General features: G+C 51.9%; 4 protein-coding genes across 4 annotated transcripts; all 4 read right to left on the reverse strand.

Annotated features, from left to right (window-relative positions):
• Positions 1 to 1,916: 1,916 nt before the first annotated feature.
• On the reverse strand, positions 1,917 to 6,182 carry LOC146545840 (ubiquitin carboxyl-terminal hydrolase 35-like). Its single transcript, XM_085232072.1, is given in 6 exon segments — positions 1,917 to 2,039; positions 2,475 to 2,585; positions 2,587 to 3,697; positions 4,210 to 4,316; positions 5,770 to 5,863; positions 5,971 to 6,182. Coding segments are annotated over 6 exon segments (1,758 nt in total).
• Positions 6,183 to 6,677: 495 nt separating this feature from the next.
• LOC146545841 (uncharacterized) lies at positions 6,678 to 7,748 on the reverse strand. The gene has a single exon (XM_085232174.1). The coding sequence runs from the start codon at positions 7,569 to 7,571 to the stop codon at positions 6,678 to 6,680; it is 894 nt and encodes a 297-aa protein (XP_085088300.1). The 5' UTR covers positions 7,572 to 7,748.
• Positions 7,749 to 11,204: 3,456 nt separating this feature from the next.
• LOC109364138 (ubiquitin carboxyl-terminal hydrolase 35-like) lies at positions 11,205 to 15,472 on the reverse strand. The gene is given in 7 exon segments (XM_085232290.1): positions 11,205 to 11,330; positions 11,766 to 11,876; positions 11,878 to 12,863; positions 12,866 to 12,987; positions 13,500 to 13,606; positions 15,060 to 15,153; positions 15,261 to 15,472. Coding segments are annotated over 7 exon segments (1,758 nt in total).
• Positions 15,473 to 15,967: 495 nt separating this feature from the next.
• Positions 15,968 to 16,861, reverse strand: LOC146545842 (uncharacterized). The gene has a single exon (XM_085232397.1). It carries the CDS (start codon positions 16,859 to 16,861, stop codon positions 15,968 to 15,970), a length of 894 nt encoding a protein of 297 aa, XP_085088523.1.
• Between the last annotated feature and the right edge of the window lie 2,762 nt (positions 16,862 to 19,623).

The raw sequence follows: 19,623 nt of genomic DNA on the forward strand, positions 1-19,623 counted from the left end.
CTTATCCAAACTCTATAACTCACGTAAGATTATAAAGCAGGTATGTTTATTATGGCATCGGGTGCAAGGGAGATATCTCCTCCTAACTCACACACCGAGAAAAGGAATGGTTACATATTCAAAGACATAACATGTACACATTCATTACATTCCAAGAAAACAGGCTGAGAAATTAGTAACATGCTGGCCCACCCTCTTAAGCACACGTCCCAGTGATGTGGTGGGGGTCTCTGGTGGTCACTGGATGAAGGATGTCTTGGACGTTGGATGTCTTTCTCACTGTGAACTTTCAACCTTTTCAGGGGGTTGCACTGTGTCGCAACAGCAACTCTGCCTCCTTATCTTCACCGGACTCCCCCACTGGCCTTGAGTTGCACGCAGCTCTACTTATCTTCACTCATCTTCAAGGACCTCACCTTCCTATGGTCTCAATGCCAGCTACGTTTCTCTCAACGTGCCCCTGTACAGGTTGCTCACGTTTCTCTCAACACACCCACGTTTCTCTCAACGTGCTCCGCGTTTTTCTCAACGCCCTCTAGACTGGTCAGTCCTCAAGTCCGGTGAAGTTTCACATCCCTGTTCGGGCGCCAATTGTCGACACTCAGTCGAGTTAGAGAGCTCTCACAGTTTCTGTAGCATCAGAATAGTTCTCCCTTATTGTGTTCAACATCCATCTTATATACCATTCGCTGACAAGCAAGAAATTCTTGTCCCTCTAATCAGTTAACTGGGCCTAGCTTCTCCCAAACAACAGTGATAAAGGATGAAAGCTTACTTAAGTGTGACAAGATTAACAGTGCATACAAAAAGAACCCGCTGTTTTCCCTTAGACGCAAACAGGTACCGTTTGCTCTGACTTACACTCCAGACTCCCTTGGTTTCACAGTGACAGGGCCTATCAAGGAGTCTGATAAGCTCTTTGGTGATTTGCTCACACTTACATCTTCCTCCACAAACTCCCAGTGTTTACACGATGTGAGGATATGGAATGCCGGTAAAAACAATCATAAAACCTTGACATTTGGACACTCTCTCTCTCAATCATTTGATTTTTAGGTTCAATTCCAATTAGACTGTGGAATATTGTGTTATCTCGCCTTCCCCTGTCATATTTAGAAAATGAGTTCTCTCTCCCTCAGCTCGTTGACGCTGTTTTGTACGTAGGCCCCCTCCCTACGCTTTCCATGGCCCTGTCCCCATTTCCCAGGCTGTGGGTACGTTTGTCCCTCTGCCCCATTAATCACAGAACCGGGCCGCACCGGGCTGGAAGCGTAACGCCGCCCCAGTGCCCCAAAGTCCCGTTCGACAGCCTGCAACTTCGTGGCGGCTGGCCTGAACTGTCAGTCAGCGATAAGAATCCAAGGGGTGAACCAGAGCTGGGAGTCTGAGCCGCCGCGCCTCAGGGCCTCCCTCCCTTTCCCAGAAGCTCTGCTGTGGTGTTTTGCCGCCATTTTTCCTTCCTGGGAAGGCTCCCTCACTGCAAGCCTCCATTACGAAGCTGATCCGTATGGTATCTTTGCAGAACTGCCCCTGCTGAGGATTGCATTGTGCCCTGGATGCTTCCCAGTGTGCCGCAGGACTCACAGGACCTCCCTGTGTACTCTGGGGGATGCTGCATTACCTCAGCAGGACGTGGGCTCCACTCAGGATGCGCTCTCTCTCCCTGGGCCATGGCTGTCTGCGGGCACCTCGCAGCCATCGGTGCCTCCTTTCCCCCGGCCCAGAGCCCTTCCTCCTCCCCAGGCGCGTGCCCCCAAAACCTGCACAGCAGCACTCTCCTGCACCAACGCCTTTCGTGCTGCCGCTGTCCCGGACCCACTGCCACCACAATGACACAGGCTGCAGGAATGATGATTTTATTTATCTCATGCATGCTTGAAAATGAAGGTGATGATCCTGGAGATGTTGGCATGCATTCAGTCGAAGACGTTGTTATCAGGAAGTTTTTTGCTGACGAACCTTTGGTGGACTGAGGCGTGGAGGATTTTGGCAAGGTGGGAATGTAGGCAGCTCTGTTCCTTGCCTCTTTTTTCCTGCTCCTGTAGGAGAAATGACCACGTATATTGCTGTTATTTGCATGGAAATGACCCTTGGGAATTGCTCCCTCCTTCCTCGTGCTGTCCCATTCGCCCCTGGGAATTTTCCCAAAACTAATCTGAGGTTGCTATGGCACGTACTCATCTCTAGAACTTGGTTGGAGAGATGCATCTAAGTGTCACATCTCTCTAGCCACACGGGTGATCAAAAATGGGGGAGTGAGGGTGAGTGAGAGCAGGTGGGCGGGCACCCGACTGGCAGCCATGGTCCACTCACCACACCTGAGCGCTTGGAGAAAAATTGATGCACAGCTGCCCAGGACCGACATCCCTGGGTCGTTCTCTTGTGCCTGGTGTTGGCTGCCTCACTGATGCCATGCATCAAGCTCAACACCCAATCTCAGTGGGAAAATGCAGTCTGTGTACACCTGGATCTACCTGCAAGTAGAGGATGTTCCCTTTGGGGATGGCTTCCATCAAGTCCTTCTTGAGGGAGAGTCTGCTGTGCAGGTTGTTGGCTTCTGTCACAGCCTCATGCAGTGGGGAGCTACAGGCTGCCCTCCCGCTGCCTGTAGAATAGCACGTAGGCAGTGTCCTTGGGGTACAAAGAAGCCAGGTTGCTGGCTGATTCAAAGGAGAAGGTGGAAACCCTGTGGTCGTTGAAGAGGTACCACGGGATTTCAAAGTCCAGCTGCTTGTCAGAAGCCGGTTTTGGTGTCCCGTCCCAAGGCAGTGCGCGGGGCACGGTATCAGTGCACTCTCTGGAGTAGCAGTAGTAGTGGCCGCTCTCGGAGGAGATGCCCGAATGCACCACCACGCTGCAGAGATCGTACACGGCGGACACAAAGGTGCTGCCCAGGTCAGCCCTGTCCTCGCCGTGCCGGCAAACGTCCTCAGTTTCCTCTGAGCTGACAAGGATGGGCAACTCGAGCACTGCGGGGATGGAGACATTGTCCAGGATCTTAGTCCTCTTCATGGTGTGCGGGTCGAAGGAGAACCGCAGCAGTGTGAGGATGAGGTAGTGCGGGCCCTCTGTCAGCTGTGCCACCTTCTCAGCATCCTGCAAGGAAGCACATTGCTCGCAGTGGTATTGATTCTCTGCTGTCAGCCTCTCTGGGGACAGAAAATAGTTGATTAAATCCAAGACGGATCGGGAGTCCTTAGGAGCGCATGTCTGCTCCGCAAAAGCCAAGTGAGGATCTTTGGTTGTATCCACGCTGACAGCACTGTTGCTTAGGGGATGTGCTGATTCTCTGGGCTCCCAAAAACCCAGTGTTTCCACCGGCACCGGCTGGGCTGCGGGATCTCCAGGCACAGGGGGCTTCCTCCGGACCCAGGGAGAGCCTGTTGGCTGGCTTGGGTTTCTGCAGTGCTCAATAAACTGCGGGCTGATTTCTGCCGCGGGTAAAACACACGTGCTTCCTGGTCTGCGTACGGGCCTATCCGGAGGGGGGAAGGCCAACGACAGGTCTGTGAAGGCTTCTTCTTTAGAAGAGATGTTCAAACACTTCAAACAACGAATCCTTGTCATCATTTTCCCCCCAAACATCTTCTCAATCAATGTCTTGTTTAAGGAATGGTGCTCCGTGGCTTCAGACGTCAAGCGGGACTCCTTGAGCGTCTGGTAGATCCTCTTTCCAGTTTTTTCTTCTTCATGTAATCTTTGGCAGAAGAAAAAAGATGGCAACATAGAGCAATAAAACCTAGAGAACGAGTTTCTACAGAATGGTATCTGTTCTCCGCTCGTCGCAGTTAACGTGTGATAACCTGTCTGTGCACAGGGGTCTGATGCCAAGTGTGGTGTTGCAGAAAGCAGAGATGGTCAATGTGCATTGAGCCCACTTCCAGGGGCATCACCAGGACACTGGGGATTTGGGATTTTTAGGTGAAAGAAAGGCAAAGTCAGCATTTTAAAGAGGAGGCTTGTCAGGCAAACAGTTTTCCTCTGATGTTGGTGCAATTTCAGAAATTTTCAAGCTGACTTCATTTCTTACCCCCAGCTGGGCACAAACAGTTCTACTAAGAAGCCCCAGCCTGGTTTTCCCGTTTTTACACCAAATCTCTCAGATCTCAGCCACTTGCACCACTTCCACGGAAGTCAGCGCTTCATATTACACTACGTCTTGGGGCCTCATCATGTCTGGGCTCCACAATTGGAGTGCTTGCCACATACCGATTCAGGAGGTACTTGAGATACTCCGAGCAGTCCTGCTGAGCACCAAAGGTAAACCAGGGTGGCCGCGAGGCAGAGAGGAAGCTCTCAGGTGAGATGGCAGGTCGCTGGAACCAAGAGGGAAAAACACATTTAATCCACTGGATCTCACTTCATACAGGAGAAGACCTGCTTAGTTTGCTGCATCCAGCACTGGGAGGATGAACTTAGCCCTGCTGAACATCCTTTTGCTGGACTGTCATGAGGATGAGAGCTTCTATGTGCTTACTTTTACCAATGCCTATCGCTTAGGTACTCATATGAACTACCCATGCATTCATTTCTTCATTCAGTTTCAAAATGGTTTGTGTTCCTGACCCACAGACTTCTATTTAATTCAGCCTGAACTTAATTTGATCCTTAATTTGATACCGAGTCCAGTTAAAAAGAGAAAATCCACTAAACTTCCACCCATCCTTCTGATCGCTGCAGGCAGGTCATCTGCATTACTGCATGATGTAATCAGTGCCATTAGGCAATTGTTGTCTAATTAATATGCTGAAAGACCCATCATTGGCTGAAGAAATGACTTTAAGTACTGCCCCAAAAGAAAAATAACTAGAAGGATTACAGGAAGTTACTGGGAAATTATTAACTACGAGCTACACAGCAAGCAGGTATGCTAATGCACATCAAACACACCGTAACCTGCTTTCAACAAACAGGCTCTTTTAGCACCAAATACTCAAGTTAAGATGCTCCCTATATTACCCCCTGGAAGTGATCTGTAATGGATCTGTAATGCTGTAGCACCACAATGTAACGAGCCAGAGCTGCCAGTCAAGTCTTGGGAAATGGAGAGCTACAGGGAAATGGAGCCACAGCAAGTGAAAGTTCAAAACTGTGTCTCTGGGGGACAGACGGGTGTTTTCACAACTGGGCCCAGATATGACCCACCTGGAGTCACTTGTCAAACTTCAGGTTGGTGAAGAAAGCGCTCATAATTAATTTGTTGGTGGGTCCCTTTTTTTTACTTTCCCTCAGATACAAAAGATTCGTAACATCTGGAATCCAAAGGTTTGTTGCTGCTGTAGCTTTCTGGACTTTGTTTTTTTGGTCTGCCAAAGCTAATCTGAAGGCAGTTTCTACTGACTGACTGCAGTTTGCAGTGAGGCAAGGGGACAAACAGCTTGCTCCAGTCTTCTTCCTTGCTGCACAGCAAGAAACAGAAAGTGCTGTTTTACACCAACAGGCTTTTCAGTTGGCCACGCATACAAACTACTACCAAATGGATTTCATTGTCAAAACCATGAGTTATGGCATCCGTCAAAGCCAGGATGGCCAGAGGCAGCCTGGTGTGAACACAGCTCACTTTCACGGATGACAGGAGCTCCAGACTCACTTTGCCTGCTCCGCCCCCAAAGTTAGCCTCTTTCCTGTCAACAAAACTGGTCCCGTTACAAACACGCACCCAGATCCACGACTCCTTATCAGCACATTGGAGTTGGCAGGAAGCTACTTGGAGACGAGCCGTTCCACAGCCGACAGTCTAAGCAAGTAACTAGAACATGAAATAATTACCTGACTGTGCTCCAAAAGTGCAAAGAGCCACTGGAGTTCTGCCATCAGGGGCTGGGAGATGCCCTCAGTTAAATTCAATACGGAATGCCGAAAGCTGCAAAAGACAAGAAGAGATGCAAAACAAGATGAACAGTCAGTGTGGAAAGCACGATGCCAGTGCAAAAAGCAGCCCCAAGTGGGAACAAGGGAGCAACAACTCACTCCGAAGCCATGAAAAGAGACTGGATGACACTGTTCATGTAACAAGTGTTTCCCAAGTTAATTAAGCCAGTCTTCCCTGTCTCTGATTTGGAGGCCAGGCGTGGGTAGAAGCAGGCCAGCTCACTCTTCTGGGAGGTGCAAGCATTTTGTCCCGAGAGATGTTGAATCTGGTCTTCGTTTGGAGATGGAAGAGCCTTGGAAAAAGAGATCATCGACACTAATCGTTATCTTTCTGATGGGCAAATGCAAAAGTCCTCTGCAGGAGGTGTTCGTGGCACAGCTCGTCCTCATGCTCTTCACCTCGAGTTCTGTCTTCAATTTTGGGCCCCTCATTACAAGAAAGACATTGAGGCCCCAGAATGTGTCCAGAGAAGGGCAGTGAAACTGGTGAGGAGTCTGGAGCACAAATCTTATGAGCAGCGGCTGAGGAAACTGGGCTTGTTTAGCCTGGAGAAGAGGAGGCTCAGGGGAGACCTCATTGCACTCTACAACTTCCTGAGGGGAGGTTGTGATGAGGAGGGATTTTGGCCTCTTCTCCTAGGCAACAAACAGGACCGGAGGAAATGGCCACAAGTTGCGCCAGGGGAGATTTCGATTTGAGTGGAAACTGAGGCCGTTTGTCCTGTACCCTGGAAGTGAAAGGGCATGGGCACAGTGAAAGGGAGGCAGGCTCGTTTGTAGAGGATCACCCTGCAGGACTCCGATTGTCACGGAGCATTTCCAGCCTCGCAGGACAGCTCGGGGCAGCCCGTGGGGCTCACAGCACCTCTGGCAGGCCCCGTTTTGCACAGAGGTCTCCCACTGTGTGACAGCCCCATGGGTGGGCAAGTCCCTGGGAAGAACTTATGGACCTCTGATGGTCTGCTTTCCTTGGATGTCCTGACGTACATGGTTCCCTGCTCCCTAGCCATGGTACCCTCCCTGCACAATGCATCTCCATCATTCACCTGTGCCCGAGGCCTTCTTAATCTTCTCCAGAGGCTGCTGGCAATACTCTGAAGGCACAAAATGCAGATGGCGATCAAGGTATCTGTAAGGAGCCAGGTTGTCCTTTGCACAAGGTTGTCCCAAAGGTGGCCCACGATGCCAGGCAAGCTGTAGGCCTTCTGCTTGGTGCCTGGGGACTGCTGCTTTGGGCCCTGTGGAACGACAACCTTGCTGCTCTTGTACCCGATCCATTGGGAAGGGCCAAGCCAGCAGGGCCAGTAGGAGGTCTGGCTCTTGGTCCCCACTGGGTGCTGCTCCTGAGGAAGGACCTGGTTTGTCTTCGTGGCCGCAGCCCTGTCGGGGCAGGACGTTAGGCCAAGCCAGCAGAGCCAGGTGGAGGTCTGGCTCTCGGTCCGCACTGGATTCTGCTCCTCAGGAAGGAGCTGGTTATTCTTCCTGCCCTCAGTTCTGTCGGGGCAGGGCGTTAGGCCAAGCCAGCAGAGCCAGGTGGAGGTCTGGCTCTCGGTCCCCACTGGGTGCTGCTCCTCGGGAACATCCAGCTTTTGGTCCCAATTCCAGACCCAGCTGAGACAGCTGACACAGCCAGGGCCATGTCCCGCAAATGGAGACATGGTCAGAGCGATGGCCAGGAAGAGAGTCAGGCTGAACTTCATCCTGTTCTCTCCCAAAGAACAATCACAATGCACAAATGGCTGTCACCCAGAGCAGAGCTCCAGCAGTGACCACCAGGACGGAGCGGCCGCTCCACGTGTCTGAGCTGGGGGAGGCTGCCAGTGTGACTCGACAAAGATTGATGTCATGTCCTGCTCTGTGATGTCACAATGCCTTTCCCCTGCACTGCCATAGGCTTCCCAGTGTGCCCTGGTGGATTCCCTGGTGGATTTCTTAGATATGGATCTCATCAAGGCAGAGGGTCAAAGCTCAGAGAATTCCTCCATGTGCCACTCCAACAAAGCAGGAAGCCGACACGGCAGTAGCCGGAAGGTTTTGTAAACCTCCATGGACACGAGTTTCTAATGAAATACTCTGAATAATAGCCAGATACACTGTGCTTTTTTCTAACTTCAGCTGCTCAAAATGGAGCAGCTTCAGCTCCATTTTGATTTCACATCAGCCTAGCAGACTTGAATACAAGAAGCATGCTCTGCTTTTCATCCAAAAAAAAAATGGAAATGGGATTGCCATCTAGATTTGGAGCAACGTGGCTCCTGGGCATGGAGGAGGGCCCTGCTGTACCCATCTCGGGGCTGGGGACTCAACACCCAGATCCCACGACCCCGTCCTACCTCTGCTTCCTCCCATCCATCGAATCATCGAATCATAGCAACACAGAATGGTTAGGGTTGAAAGGGACCTTGAAGCACATCTAGTTCCAGCCCCCCTGCTAGAGGCAGGGACACCTCCCTGTAGACCACGTTGCTCACTGCCCCATCCAGCCTGGCCTTGAATGCCTCTGGAGTGGGGCATCCACAACCTCTCTGGGCAACCCGTGCCAGTCTCTCACCACCCTCACGCTAAAGAATGTCTTCTTATTATCTAGTCTAAAACTACCCTCTTCTAGCTTAAGCTCATTTCCCTTGTCCTGTCACTACTTGCCCGTATAAAAAGTCCCTCCCCAGCTTTTCTGTAGGCCCCCTTCAGGTACTGTACGGCCACAGGAAGGTCCCCTCAGAGCCTTCTCTTCTCCAGGCCAAAGAGCCCCAACTCCATCAGCCTGTCCTTGTAGGGAAGGTACTCCAGCCCTCTGATCATCTTTGTGGCGCTCCTCTGGACCCACTCCAACAGCTCCATGCCCTTCTTGTGTTGGGGCTCCAGAAGTGGATGCCTTACTGCACGGGGGGGCTCACGACAGCAGAGTAGAGGGGTGGAATCACCTCTCTTGCCCTGCTGGTAATGCTTCTCCTGATGCAACCCAGGACACAGTTGGCCTTCTGGGCTACAAGCACACATTGGCAGCTCATATTGAATCTTTCATCAACAGACACTCCCAGGTCCTTCTCCTCAGAGCTGCCCTCAAGCCACACACTGCCCATCCTATATCTTTGCTTGGGATTGCCCCAACCCAGGTACAGGACCTTGCACTTGGCCTTGCTGAGCTCCACAAGGTTGGCATGGACCCACCTCTCAAGCCTGTCCAGGTCTCTCTGGAGAGCATCCCTTCCCTCTAGCATGTCAGATACATCGCTTGGCTTGGTGTTGTCTGCAAACTTGCTAAGGGTGCACTCCATCTCACTGCCCTTGTTGTCTACAAAGATGTTAAACAACGACGGTCCCAGCACCATCATGAGGAACGCCACTCATCACCGGTCTCCACACGGACATTGTGCAGCTGATTGCAACTCTCTGAGTGGGACCATCCAGCCAATTCCTTATCCAAACTCTATAACTCACGTAAGATTATAAAGCAGGTATGTTTATTATGGCATCGGGTGCAAGGGAGATATCTCCTCCTAACTCACACACCGAGAAAAGGAATGGTTACATATTCAAAGACATAACATGTACACATTCATTACATTCCAAGAAAACAGGCTGAGAAATTAGTAACATGCTGGCCCACCCTCTTAAGCACACGTCCCAGTGATGTGGTGGGGGTCTCTGGTGGTCACTGGATGAAGGATGTCTTGGACGTTGGATGTCTTTCTCACTGTGAACTTTCAACCTTTTCAGGGGGTTGCACTGTGTCGCAACAGCAACTCTGCCTCCTTATCTTCACCGGACTCCCCCCACTGGCCTTGAGTTGCACGCAGCTCTACTTATCTTCACTCATCTTCAAGGACCTCACCTTCCTATGGTCTCAATGCCAGCTACGTTTCTCTCAACGTGCCCTTGTACAGGTTGCTCACGTTTCTCTCAACACACCCACGTTTCTCTCAACGTGCTCCGCGTTTTTCTCAACGCCCTCTAGACCGGTCAGTCCTCAAGTCCGGTGAAGTTTCACATCCCTGTTCGGGCGCCAATTGTCGACACTCAGTCGAGTTAGAGAGCTCTCACAGTTTCTGTAGCATCAGAATAGTTCTCCCTTATTGTGTTCAACATCCATCTTATATACCATTCGCTGACAAGCAAGAAATTCTTGTCCCTCTAATCAGTTAACTGGGCCTAGCTTCTCCCAAACAACAGTGATAAAGGATGAAAGCTTACTTAAGTGTGACAAGATTAACAGTGCATACAAAAAGAACCCGCTGTTTTCCCTTAGACGCAAACAGGTACCGTTTGCTCTGACTTACACTCCAGACTCCCTTGGTTTCACAGTGACAGGGCCTATCAAGGAGTCTGATAAGCTCTTTGGTGATTTGCTCACACTTACATCTTCCTCCACAAACTCCCAGTGTTTACACGATGTGAGGATATGGAATGCCGGTAAAAACAATCATAAAACCTTGACATTTGGACACTCTCTCTCTCAATCATTTGATTTTTAGGTTCAATTCCAATTAGACTGTGGAATATTGTGTTATCTCGCCTTCCCCTGTCATATTTAGAAAATGAGTTCTCTCTCCCTCAGCTCGTTGACGCTGTTTTGTACGTAGGCCCCCTCCCTACACTTTCCATGGCCCTGTCCCCATTTCCCAGGCTGTGGGTACGTTTGTCCCTCTGCCCCATTAATCACAGAACCGGGCCGCACCGGGCTGGAAGTGTAACGCCGCCCCAGTGCCCCAAAGTCCCGTTCGACAGCCCGCAACTTCGTGGTGGCCGGCCTGAACTGTCAGTCAGCGATAAGAATCCAAGGGGTGAACCAGAGCTGGGAGTCTGAGCCGCCGCGCCTCAGGGCCTCCCTCCCTTTCCCAGCAGCTCTGCTGTGGTGTTTTGCCGCCATTATTCCTTCCTGGGAAGGCTCCCTCACTGCAAGCCTCCATTACGAAGCTGATCCGTACGGTATCTTTGCAGAACTGCCCCTGCTGAGGATTGCATTGTGCCCTGGATGCTTCCTAGTGTGCCGCAGGACTCACAGGACCTCCCTGTGTACTCTGGGGGATGCTGCATTACCTCAGCAGGACGTGGGCTCCCACTCAGGATGCGCTCTCTCTCCCTGGCCCATGGCTGTCTGCGGGCACCTCGCAGCCATCGGTGCCTCCTTTCCCCCGGCCCAGTGCCCTTCCTCCTCCCCAGGCGCGTGCCCCCAAAACCTGCACAGCAGCACTCTCCTGCACCAACGCCTTTCGTGCTGCCGCTGTCCCGGACCCACTGCCACCACAACGACACAGGCTGCAGGAATGATGATTTTATTTATCTCATGCATGCTTGAAAATGAAGGTGATGATCCTGGAGATGTTGGCATGCATTCAGTCGAAGACATTGTTGTTATCAGGAAGTTTTTTGCTGACGAACCTTTGGTGGACTGAGGCGTGGAGGATTTTGGCAAGGTGGGAATGTAGGCAGCTCTGTTCCTCGCCTCTTTTTTCCTGCTCCTGTAGGAGAAATGACCACGTATATTGCTGTTATTTGCATGGAAATGACCCTTGGGAATTGCTCCCTCCTTCCTCGTGCTGTCCCAGTCGCCCCTGGGAATTTTCCCAAAACTAATCTGAGGTTGCTATGGCACGTACTCATCTCTAGAACTTGGTTGGAGAGATGCATCTAAGTGTCACATCTCTCTAGCCACACGGGTGATCAAAAATGGGGGAGTGAGGGTGAGTGAGAGCAGGTGGGCGGGCACCCGACTGGCAGCCATGGTCCACTCACCACACCTGAGCGCTTGGAGAAAAATTGATGCACAGCTGCCCAGGACCGACATCCCTGGGTCGTTCTCTTGTGCCTGGTGTTGGCTGCCTCACTGATGCCATGCATCAAGCTCAACACCCAATCTCAGTGGGAAAATGCAGTCTGTGTACACCTGGATCTACCTGCAAGTAGAGGATGTTCCCTTTGGGGATGGCTTCCATCAAGTCCTTCTTGAGGGAGAGTCTGCTGTGCAGGTTGTTGGCTTCTGTCACAGCCTCATGCAGTGGGGAGCTACAGGCTGCCCTCCCGCTGCCTGTAGAATAGCACGTAGGCAGTGTCCTTGGGGTACAAAGAAGCCAGGTTGCTGGCTGATTCAAAGGAGAAGGTGGAAACCCTGTGGTCGTTGAAGAGGTACCACGGGATTTCAAAGTCCAGCTGCTTGTCAGAAGCCGGTTTTGGTGTCCCGTCCCAAGGCAGTGCGCGGGGCACGGTATCAGTGCACTCTCTGGAGTAGCAGTAGTAGTGGCCGCTCTCAGAGGAGATGCCCGAATGCACCACCACGCTGCAGAGATCGTACACGGCGGACACAAAGGTGCTGCCCAGGTCAGCCCTGTCCTCGCCGTGCCGGCAAACGTCCTCAGTTTCCTCTGAGCTGACAAGGATGGGCAACTCGAGCACTGCGGGGATGGAGACATTGTCCAGGATCTTAGTCCTCTTCATGGTGTGCGGGTCGAAGGAGAACCGCAGCAGTGTGAGGATGAGGTAGTGCGGGCCCTCTGTCAGCTGTGCCACCTTCTCAGCATCCTGCAAGGAAGCACATTGCTCGCAGTGGTATTGATTCTCTGCTGTCAGCCTCTCTGGGGACAGAAAATAGTTGATTAAATCCAAGACGGATCGGGAGTCCTTAGGAGCGCATGTCTGCTCCGCAAAAGCCAAGTGAGGATCTTTGGTTGTATCCACGCTGACAGCACTGTTGCTTAGGGGATGTGCTGATTCTCTGGGCTCCCAAAAACCCAGTGTTTCCACCGGCACCGGCTGGGCTGCGGGATCTCCAGGCACAGGGGGCTTCCTCCGGACCCAGGGAGAGCCTGTTGGCTGGCTTGGGTTTCTGCAGTGCTCAATAAACTGTGGACTGATTTCTGCCGCAGGTAAAACACACGTGCTTCCTGGTCTGCGTACGGGCCTATCCGGAGGGGGGAAGGCCAACGACAGGTCTGTGAAGGCTTCTTCTTTAGAAGAGATGTTCAAACACTTCAAACAACGAATCCTTGTCATCATTTTCCCCCAAACATCTTCTCAATCAATGTCTTGTTTAAGGAATGGTGCTCCGTGGCTTCAGACGTCAAGCGGGACTCCTTGAGCGTCTGGTAGATCCTCTTTCCAGTTTTTTCTTCTTCATGTAATCTTTGGCAGAAGAAAAAAGATGGCAACATAGAGCAATAAAACCTAGAGAACGAGTTTCTACAGAATGGTATCTGTTCTCCGCTCGTCGCAGTTAACGTGTGATAACCTGTCTGTGCACAGGGGTCTGATGCCAAGTGTGGTGTTGCAGAAAGCAGAGATGGTCAATGTGCATTGAGCCCACTTCCAGGGGCATCACCAGGACACTGGGGATTTGGGACTTTTAGGTGAAAGAAAGGCAAAGTCAGCATTTTAAAGAGGAGGCTTGTCAGGCAAACAGTTTTCCTCTGATGTTGGTGCAATTTCAGAAATTTTCAAGCTGACTTCATTTCTTACCCCCAGCTGGGCACAAACAGTTCTACTAAGAAGCCCCAGCCTGGTTTTCCCGTTTTTACACCAAATCTCTCAGATCTCAGCCACTTGCACCACTTCCACGGAAGTCAGCGCTTCATATTACACTACGTCTTGGGGCCTCATCATGTCTGGGCTCCACAATTGGAGTGCTTGCCACATACCGATTCAGGAGGTACTTGAGATACTCCGAGCAGTCCTGCTGAGCACCAAAGGTAAACCAGGGTGGCCGCGAGGCAGAGAGGAAGCTCTCGGGTGAGATGGCAGGTCGCTGGAACCAAGAGGGAAAAACACATTTAATCCACTGGATCTCACTTCATACAGGAGAAGACCTGCTTAGTTTGCTGCATCCAGCACTGGGAGGATGAACTTCGCCCTGCTGAACATCCTTTTGCTAGACTGTCATGAGGATGAGAGCTTCTATACGCTTACTTTTACCAACGCCTATCGCTTAGGTACACATATGAACTACCCATGCATTCATTTCTTCATTCCGTTTCAAAATGGTTTGTGTTCCTGACCCACAGACTTCTACTTAATTCAGCCTGAACTTAATTTGATCCTTAATTTGATACCGAGTCCAGTTAAAAAGAAAAAATCCACTAAACTTCCACCCATCCTTCTGATCGCTGCAGGCAGGTCATCTGCATTACTGCATGTTGTAATCAGTGCCATTAGGGAATTGTTGTCTAATTAATATGCTGAAAGACCCATCATTGGCTGAAGAAATGACTTTAAGTACTGCCCCATAAGAAAAATAACTAGAAGGATTACAGGAAGTTACTGGGAAATTATTAACTACGAGCTACACAGCAAGCAGGTATGCTAATGCACATCAAACACACTGTAACCTGCTTTCAACAAACAGGCTCTTTTAGCACCAAATACTCAAGTTAAGATGCTCCCTGTATTACCCCTTGGAAGTGATCTGTAATGGATCTGTAATGCTGAAGCACCACAATGTAACGAGCCAGAGCTGCCAGTCAAGTCTTGGGAAATGGAGAGCTACAGGGAAATGGAGCCACAGCAAGTGAAAGTTCAAAACTGTGTCTCTGGGGGACAGACAGGTGTTTTCACAAATGGGCCCAGATATGACCCACCTGGAGTCACTTGTCAAACTTCAGGTTGGTGAAGAAAGCGCTCATAATTAATTTGTTGGTGGGTTCCTTTTTTTTACTTTCCCTCAGATACAAAAGATTCATAACATCTGGAATCCAAAGGTTTGTTGCTGTTGTAGCTTTCTGGACTTTGTTTTTTTGGTCTGCCAAAGCTAATCTGAAGGCAGTTTCTACTGACTGACTGCAGTTTGCAGCGAGGCAAGGGGACAAACAGCTTGCTCCAGTCTTCTTCCTTGCTGCACAGCAAGAAACAAAAAGTGCTGTTATACACCAACAGGCTTTTCAGTTGGCCACGCATACAAACTACTACCAAATGGATTTCATTGTCAAAACCATGAGTTATGGCATCCGTCAAAGCCAGGATGGCCAGAGGCAGCCTGGTGTGAACACAGCTCACTTTCACAGATGACAGGAGCTCCAGACTCACTTTGCCTGCTCCGCCCCCAAAGTTAGCCTCTTTCCTGTCAACAAAACTGGTCCCGTTACAAACACACACCCAGATCCACGACTCCTTATCAGCACATTGGAGTTGGCAGGAAGCTACTTGGAGACGAGCTGTTCCACAGCCGACAGTCTAAGCAAGTAACTAGAACACGAAATAATTACCTGACTGTGCTCCAAAAGTGCAAAGAGCCACTGGAGTTCTGCCATCAGGGGCTGGGAGATGCCCTCAGTTAAATTCAACACGGAATGCCGAAAGCTGCAAAAGACAAGAAGAGATGCAAAACAAGATGGACAGTCAGTGTGGACAGCACGATGCCAGTGCAAAAAGCAGACCCAAGTGGGAACAAGGGAGCAACAACTCACTCCGAAGCCATGAAAAGAGACTGGATGACACTGTTCATGTAACAAGTGTTTCCCAAGTTAATTAAGCCAGTCTTCCCTGTCTCTGATTTGAAGGCCAGGCGTGGGTAGAAGCAGGCCAGCTCACTCTTCTGGGAGGTGCAAGCATTTTGTCCCGAGAGATGTTGAATCTGGTCTTCGTTTGGAGCTGGAAGAGCCTTGGAAAGAGAGATCATCGACACTAATCGTTATCTTTCTGATGGGCAATGCAAAAGTCCTCTGCAGGAGGTGTTCGTGGCACAGCTTGTCCTCATGCTCTTCACCTCGAGTTCTGTCTTCAGTTTTGGGCCCCTCATTACAAGAAAGACATTGAGGCCCCGGAATGTGTCCAGAGAAGGGCAGTGAAACTGGTGAGGGGTCTGGAGCACAAATCTTATGAGGAGCGGCTGAGGAAACTGGGCTTGTTTAGCCTGGAGAAGAGGAGGCTGAGGGGAGACCTCATTGCACTCTACAACTTCCTGAGGGGAGGTTGTGATGAGGAAGGATTTTGGCCTCTTCTCCTAGGCAACAAACAGGACCGGAGGAAATGGCCACAAGTTGCGCCAGGGGAGATTTCGATTTGAGTGGAAACTGAGGCCGTTTGTCCTGCACCCTGGAAGTGAAAGGGCATGGGCACAGTGAAAGGGATGCAGGCTCGTTTTGCAGAGGATCACCCTGCAGGACTCCGATTGTCACGGAGCATTTCCAGCCTTGCAGGACAGCTCGGGGCAGCCCGTGGGGCTCACAGCACCTCTGGCAGGCCCCGTTTTGCACAGAGGTCTCCCACTGTGTGACAGCCCCATGGGTGGGCAAGTCCCTGGGAACAACTTATGGACCTCTGATGGTCTGCTTTCCTTGGATGTCCTGACGTACATGGTTCCCTGCTCCCTAGCCATGGTACCCTCCCTGCACAATGCATCTCCATCATTCACCTGTGCCCGAGGCCTTCTTAATCTTCTCCAGAGGCTGCTGGCAATACTGTGAAGGCCCAAAATGCAGATGGCGATCAAGGTATCTGTAAGGAGCCAGGTTGTCCTTTGCACAAGGTTGTCCCAAAGGTGGCCCAAGATGCCAGGCAAGCTGTAGGCCTTCTGCTTGGTGCCTGGGGACTGCTGCTTTGGGCCCTGTGGAACGACAACCTTGCTGCTCTTGTACCCGATCCATTGGGAAGGGCCAAGCCAGCAGGGCCAGTAGGAGGTCTGGCTCTTGGTCCCCACTGGGTGCTGCTCCTGAGGAAGGACCTGGTTTGTCTTCGTGGCCGCAGCCCTGTCGGGGCAGGACGTTAGGCCAAGCCAGCAGAGCCAGGTGGAGGTCTGGCTCTCGGTCCGCACTGGATTCTGCTCCTCAGGAAGGAGCTGGTTATTCTTCCTGCCCTCAGTTCTGTCGGGGCAGGGCGTTAGGCCAAGCCAGCAGAGCCAGGTGGAGGTCTGGCTCTCGGTCCCCACTGGGTGCTGCTCCTCGGGAACATCCAGCTTTTGGTCCCAATTCCAGACCCAGCTGAGACAGCTGACACAGCCAGGGCCATGTCCCGCAAATGGAGACATGGTCAGAGCGATGGCCAGGAAGAGAGTCAGGCTGAACTTCATCCTGTTCTCTCCCAAAGAACAATCACAATGCACAAATGGCTGTCACCCAGAGCAGAGCTCCAGCAGTGACCACCAGGACGGAGCGGCCGCTCCACGTGTCTGAGCTGGGGGAGGCTGCCAGTGTGACTTGACAAAGATTGATGTCATGCCCTGCTCTGTGATGTCACAATGCCTTTCCCCTGCACTGCCGTAGGCTTCCCAGTGTGCCCTGGTGGATTCCCTGGTGGATTTCTTAGATATGGATCTCATCAAGGCAGAGGGTCAAAGCTCAGAGAATTCCTCCATGTGCCACTCCAACAAAGCAGGAAGCCGACACGGCAGTAGCCGGAAGGTTTTGTAAACCTCCATGGACACGAGTTTCTAATGAAATACTCTGAATAATAGCCAGATACACTGTGCTTTTTTCTAACTTCAGCTGCTCAAAATGGAGCAGCTTGGGTAAGAGTCATGTGCAGCAGCACTTCCTGAGATGGCCATCTTCCTGGACGTAAGTCCACAGAAAAGACCACTTCACAGCTACTTAGCTGCAGCCTATCTCCCTCTCCTTGCACCTGGCCTTGTCCATCAAAGTTGTCCAGACAAAGGATTTCATAACCTTTGCCCAGGACTTGCCTGGACTTGTTCATCTTGTTCATCTATGTCCTTCAGAGAAAGGATTTCACAACCGTTGCCCAGGACTTGTCCAAGACTTGAACAAGTCCATCTGTGTCCCCAGCAAACTTTGAGACAACGAAAACTAAATAATCTCTTACAGCTGCAAAAGGGCAAAGGAGCTTGTATCTGCTCCCAAAATAGGAGCGGGTTGCCACACACCCCGTCTGTCCTTTGGCCCTTTTGGCAGCACTGGGCAGTGCCGCTGGTTCTGCTTACGGGTGGGATTTCAGCAGCACCTCCTCACCCCCGGTTTCATCTCTGAGTGTTCTGTGTCCCCTGTGAGCAACTCCATCATCACGATGGGGCACGAGGAGGTGATGGGGACCAGGCTGAGGCTGCTGAGCCTCATTTGCTGCCCGGAGCCCTGCAGCAGCTCGGGACGGCAACGCTGGGACCGAAAGCTGAGAGCAGGAGGCAGGGTCCTAAATATTAGACAGCTGAACGTGCAGTAGGCAATTCTAGTTTAAAGAGAACTTGGGTCACATAGTCATCCTTGACAGATTCGGTATGTTCCCCTCTGCTTTCATTTTTAGTTTTCGACCATGACACACGGTTGTGAAAACCTATTACAACAAAAAAATCATCAAAGTAGAGAAAAATGTAAGGGAAGCCCAAAGTCATCATTTGAACCGAGCAATATAAAAAAGAAAGTGGATGTAAGAGTATTTTATTACCATATTCTATTTCTAGTATGTCCCTAGAATTAATTTCTTGGTTACAGTTGTAAACTCGAAGGATCTGATCTTCTACTGAAGTTACCTAATTTTCTTGCTCTGGCAAGAAAAGGTGCAGAGTTTGATATCCAGGTTTTGTTCTTTCACCGGTTTTATTAGTGTTGTTGACAGCTTAACGAGCAAACATACATCATTTGCTTCGTAAACGTGACAGTGAATCAAGTTTTCTTCCCGTATGGGTACTGGATAGTATCAGCTGTTCAGGTACGGGAGAGCCCAGCGGCTTCCTCTGCCCTTCCCAACGCGCTCAGTCACGGCAGCCCGCTCTGAGCACAGCTCCCAGCTGCGGGGCTGCCGCTGGGGCAGCCGCAGCTCCCGGGGGATCCGCAAGCGACAAGTGGCCCCGTGTCCCTTCCCAAAACAGAGCACTGTGGCTTCCCATCGAGGGACGAAGGCAGACGGGCGGCCCCAGCCGCCGAGCCGCGGCGTCACCAGCTCCCAGCCGCCATCGCAGCGCCGGGCAAGGGGACAATTCTGCGCAGCCGTCTCTTCCGGACGCCCGTCGGCGCCCACGTCCCCAGAGGAGCCCAACGGCATTTTGCACGCAGCTGCACGTCCGCCGGCGGTGCCGTCAGCCCCGTGCCGTCGGTGCGGCGCGGCGTCGCTCAACCCCCGGGCACTGACGTCCCCAGAGTGCCGCAAGCGGGGTCAAAGGTGCCGTTCCGCCCCCCGGCACCGCGGCCCGAGCCCCAGCGGGGACGGGGGCACGGAGCCAGGGACGCGGCGCTGCCCAGCGAGGGGCGGGGAGAGCAGCGGGGAGAGGGGCATAAAAGCCGAGGCATGGGGCCATGGAGCGGTACTTCTCGGCCACGCAGAAGATGGAGCAGGAGGTGATGTTCCCCAGCCTGCTGTGAGGGGTCTTCCCACCGGCGGCCCCGCGGACCTCTATGAGCGCTACCAGCTCTTCAAGGCCATCAAGCCTGCGGTGGAGCGAGGCCTGGCCTCCGTCACCGACCAGAGCCCCACCGCCCCACACGACGGCGCGGAGGAGGGCGGGGACCCGCCGCACGGGGGGCCTTTGGGGGTGGTGGCGGTTAGAGGGGGCGGAGCGGCGCTGCCCGCGTCCCGAGTGGCGCTGTGGGGGTCAGCGAGGAAATGTTTCCTAATCATGGAATCATGGAGTAGCCTGGTTTGAAAAGGGTCCTCTAGATTCAACCCACTTGCCGTGGGCAGGGTGGCCAAATAACACCCAAGGTGAACCTCTTCTGACACAACCTCTTATCCTATTGCTGTTACCCAGTAGAATAGGCTGACCCCCACCTCACCATAACTTCCTTTCAAGCAGTTGTGGAGAGCAGGAAGGTCTCCTCTGAGCCTCCTCTTCTCCAGACTGAACCATCGCAGTTCCCTCAGCTGCTCCCCATAAGACCCATA

The sequence above is a fragment of the Meleagris gallopavo genome, chromosome 1 (genome assembly GCF_905368555.1).
Source record: "Meleagris gallopavo chromosome 1, MGAL_WU_HG_1.1, whole genome shotgun sequence".
Classification (NCBI taxonomy): Eukaryota; Metazoa; Chordata; class Aves; order Galliformes; family Phasianidae; genus Meleagris; species Meleagris gallopavo.

Bases quoted from the DNA above. Each gene is read 5' to 3' on its own strand.
- LOC146545841 (XM_085232174.1), bottom strand. From the start codon at position 7,571: ATGAAGTTCAGCCTGACTCTCTTCCTGGCCATCGCTCTGACCATGTCT.
- LOC146545842 (XM_085232397.1), bottom strand. From the start codon at position 16,861: ATGAAGTTCAGCCTGACTCTCTTCCTGGCCATCGCTCTGACCATGTCT.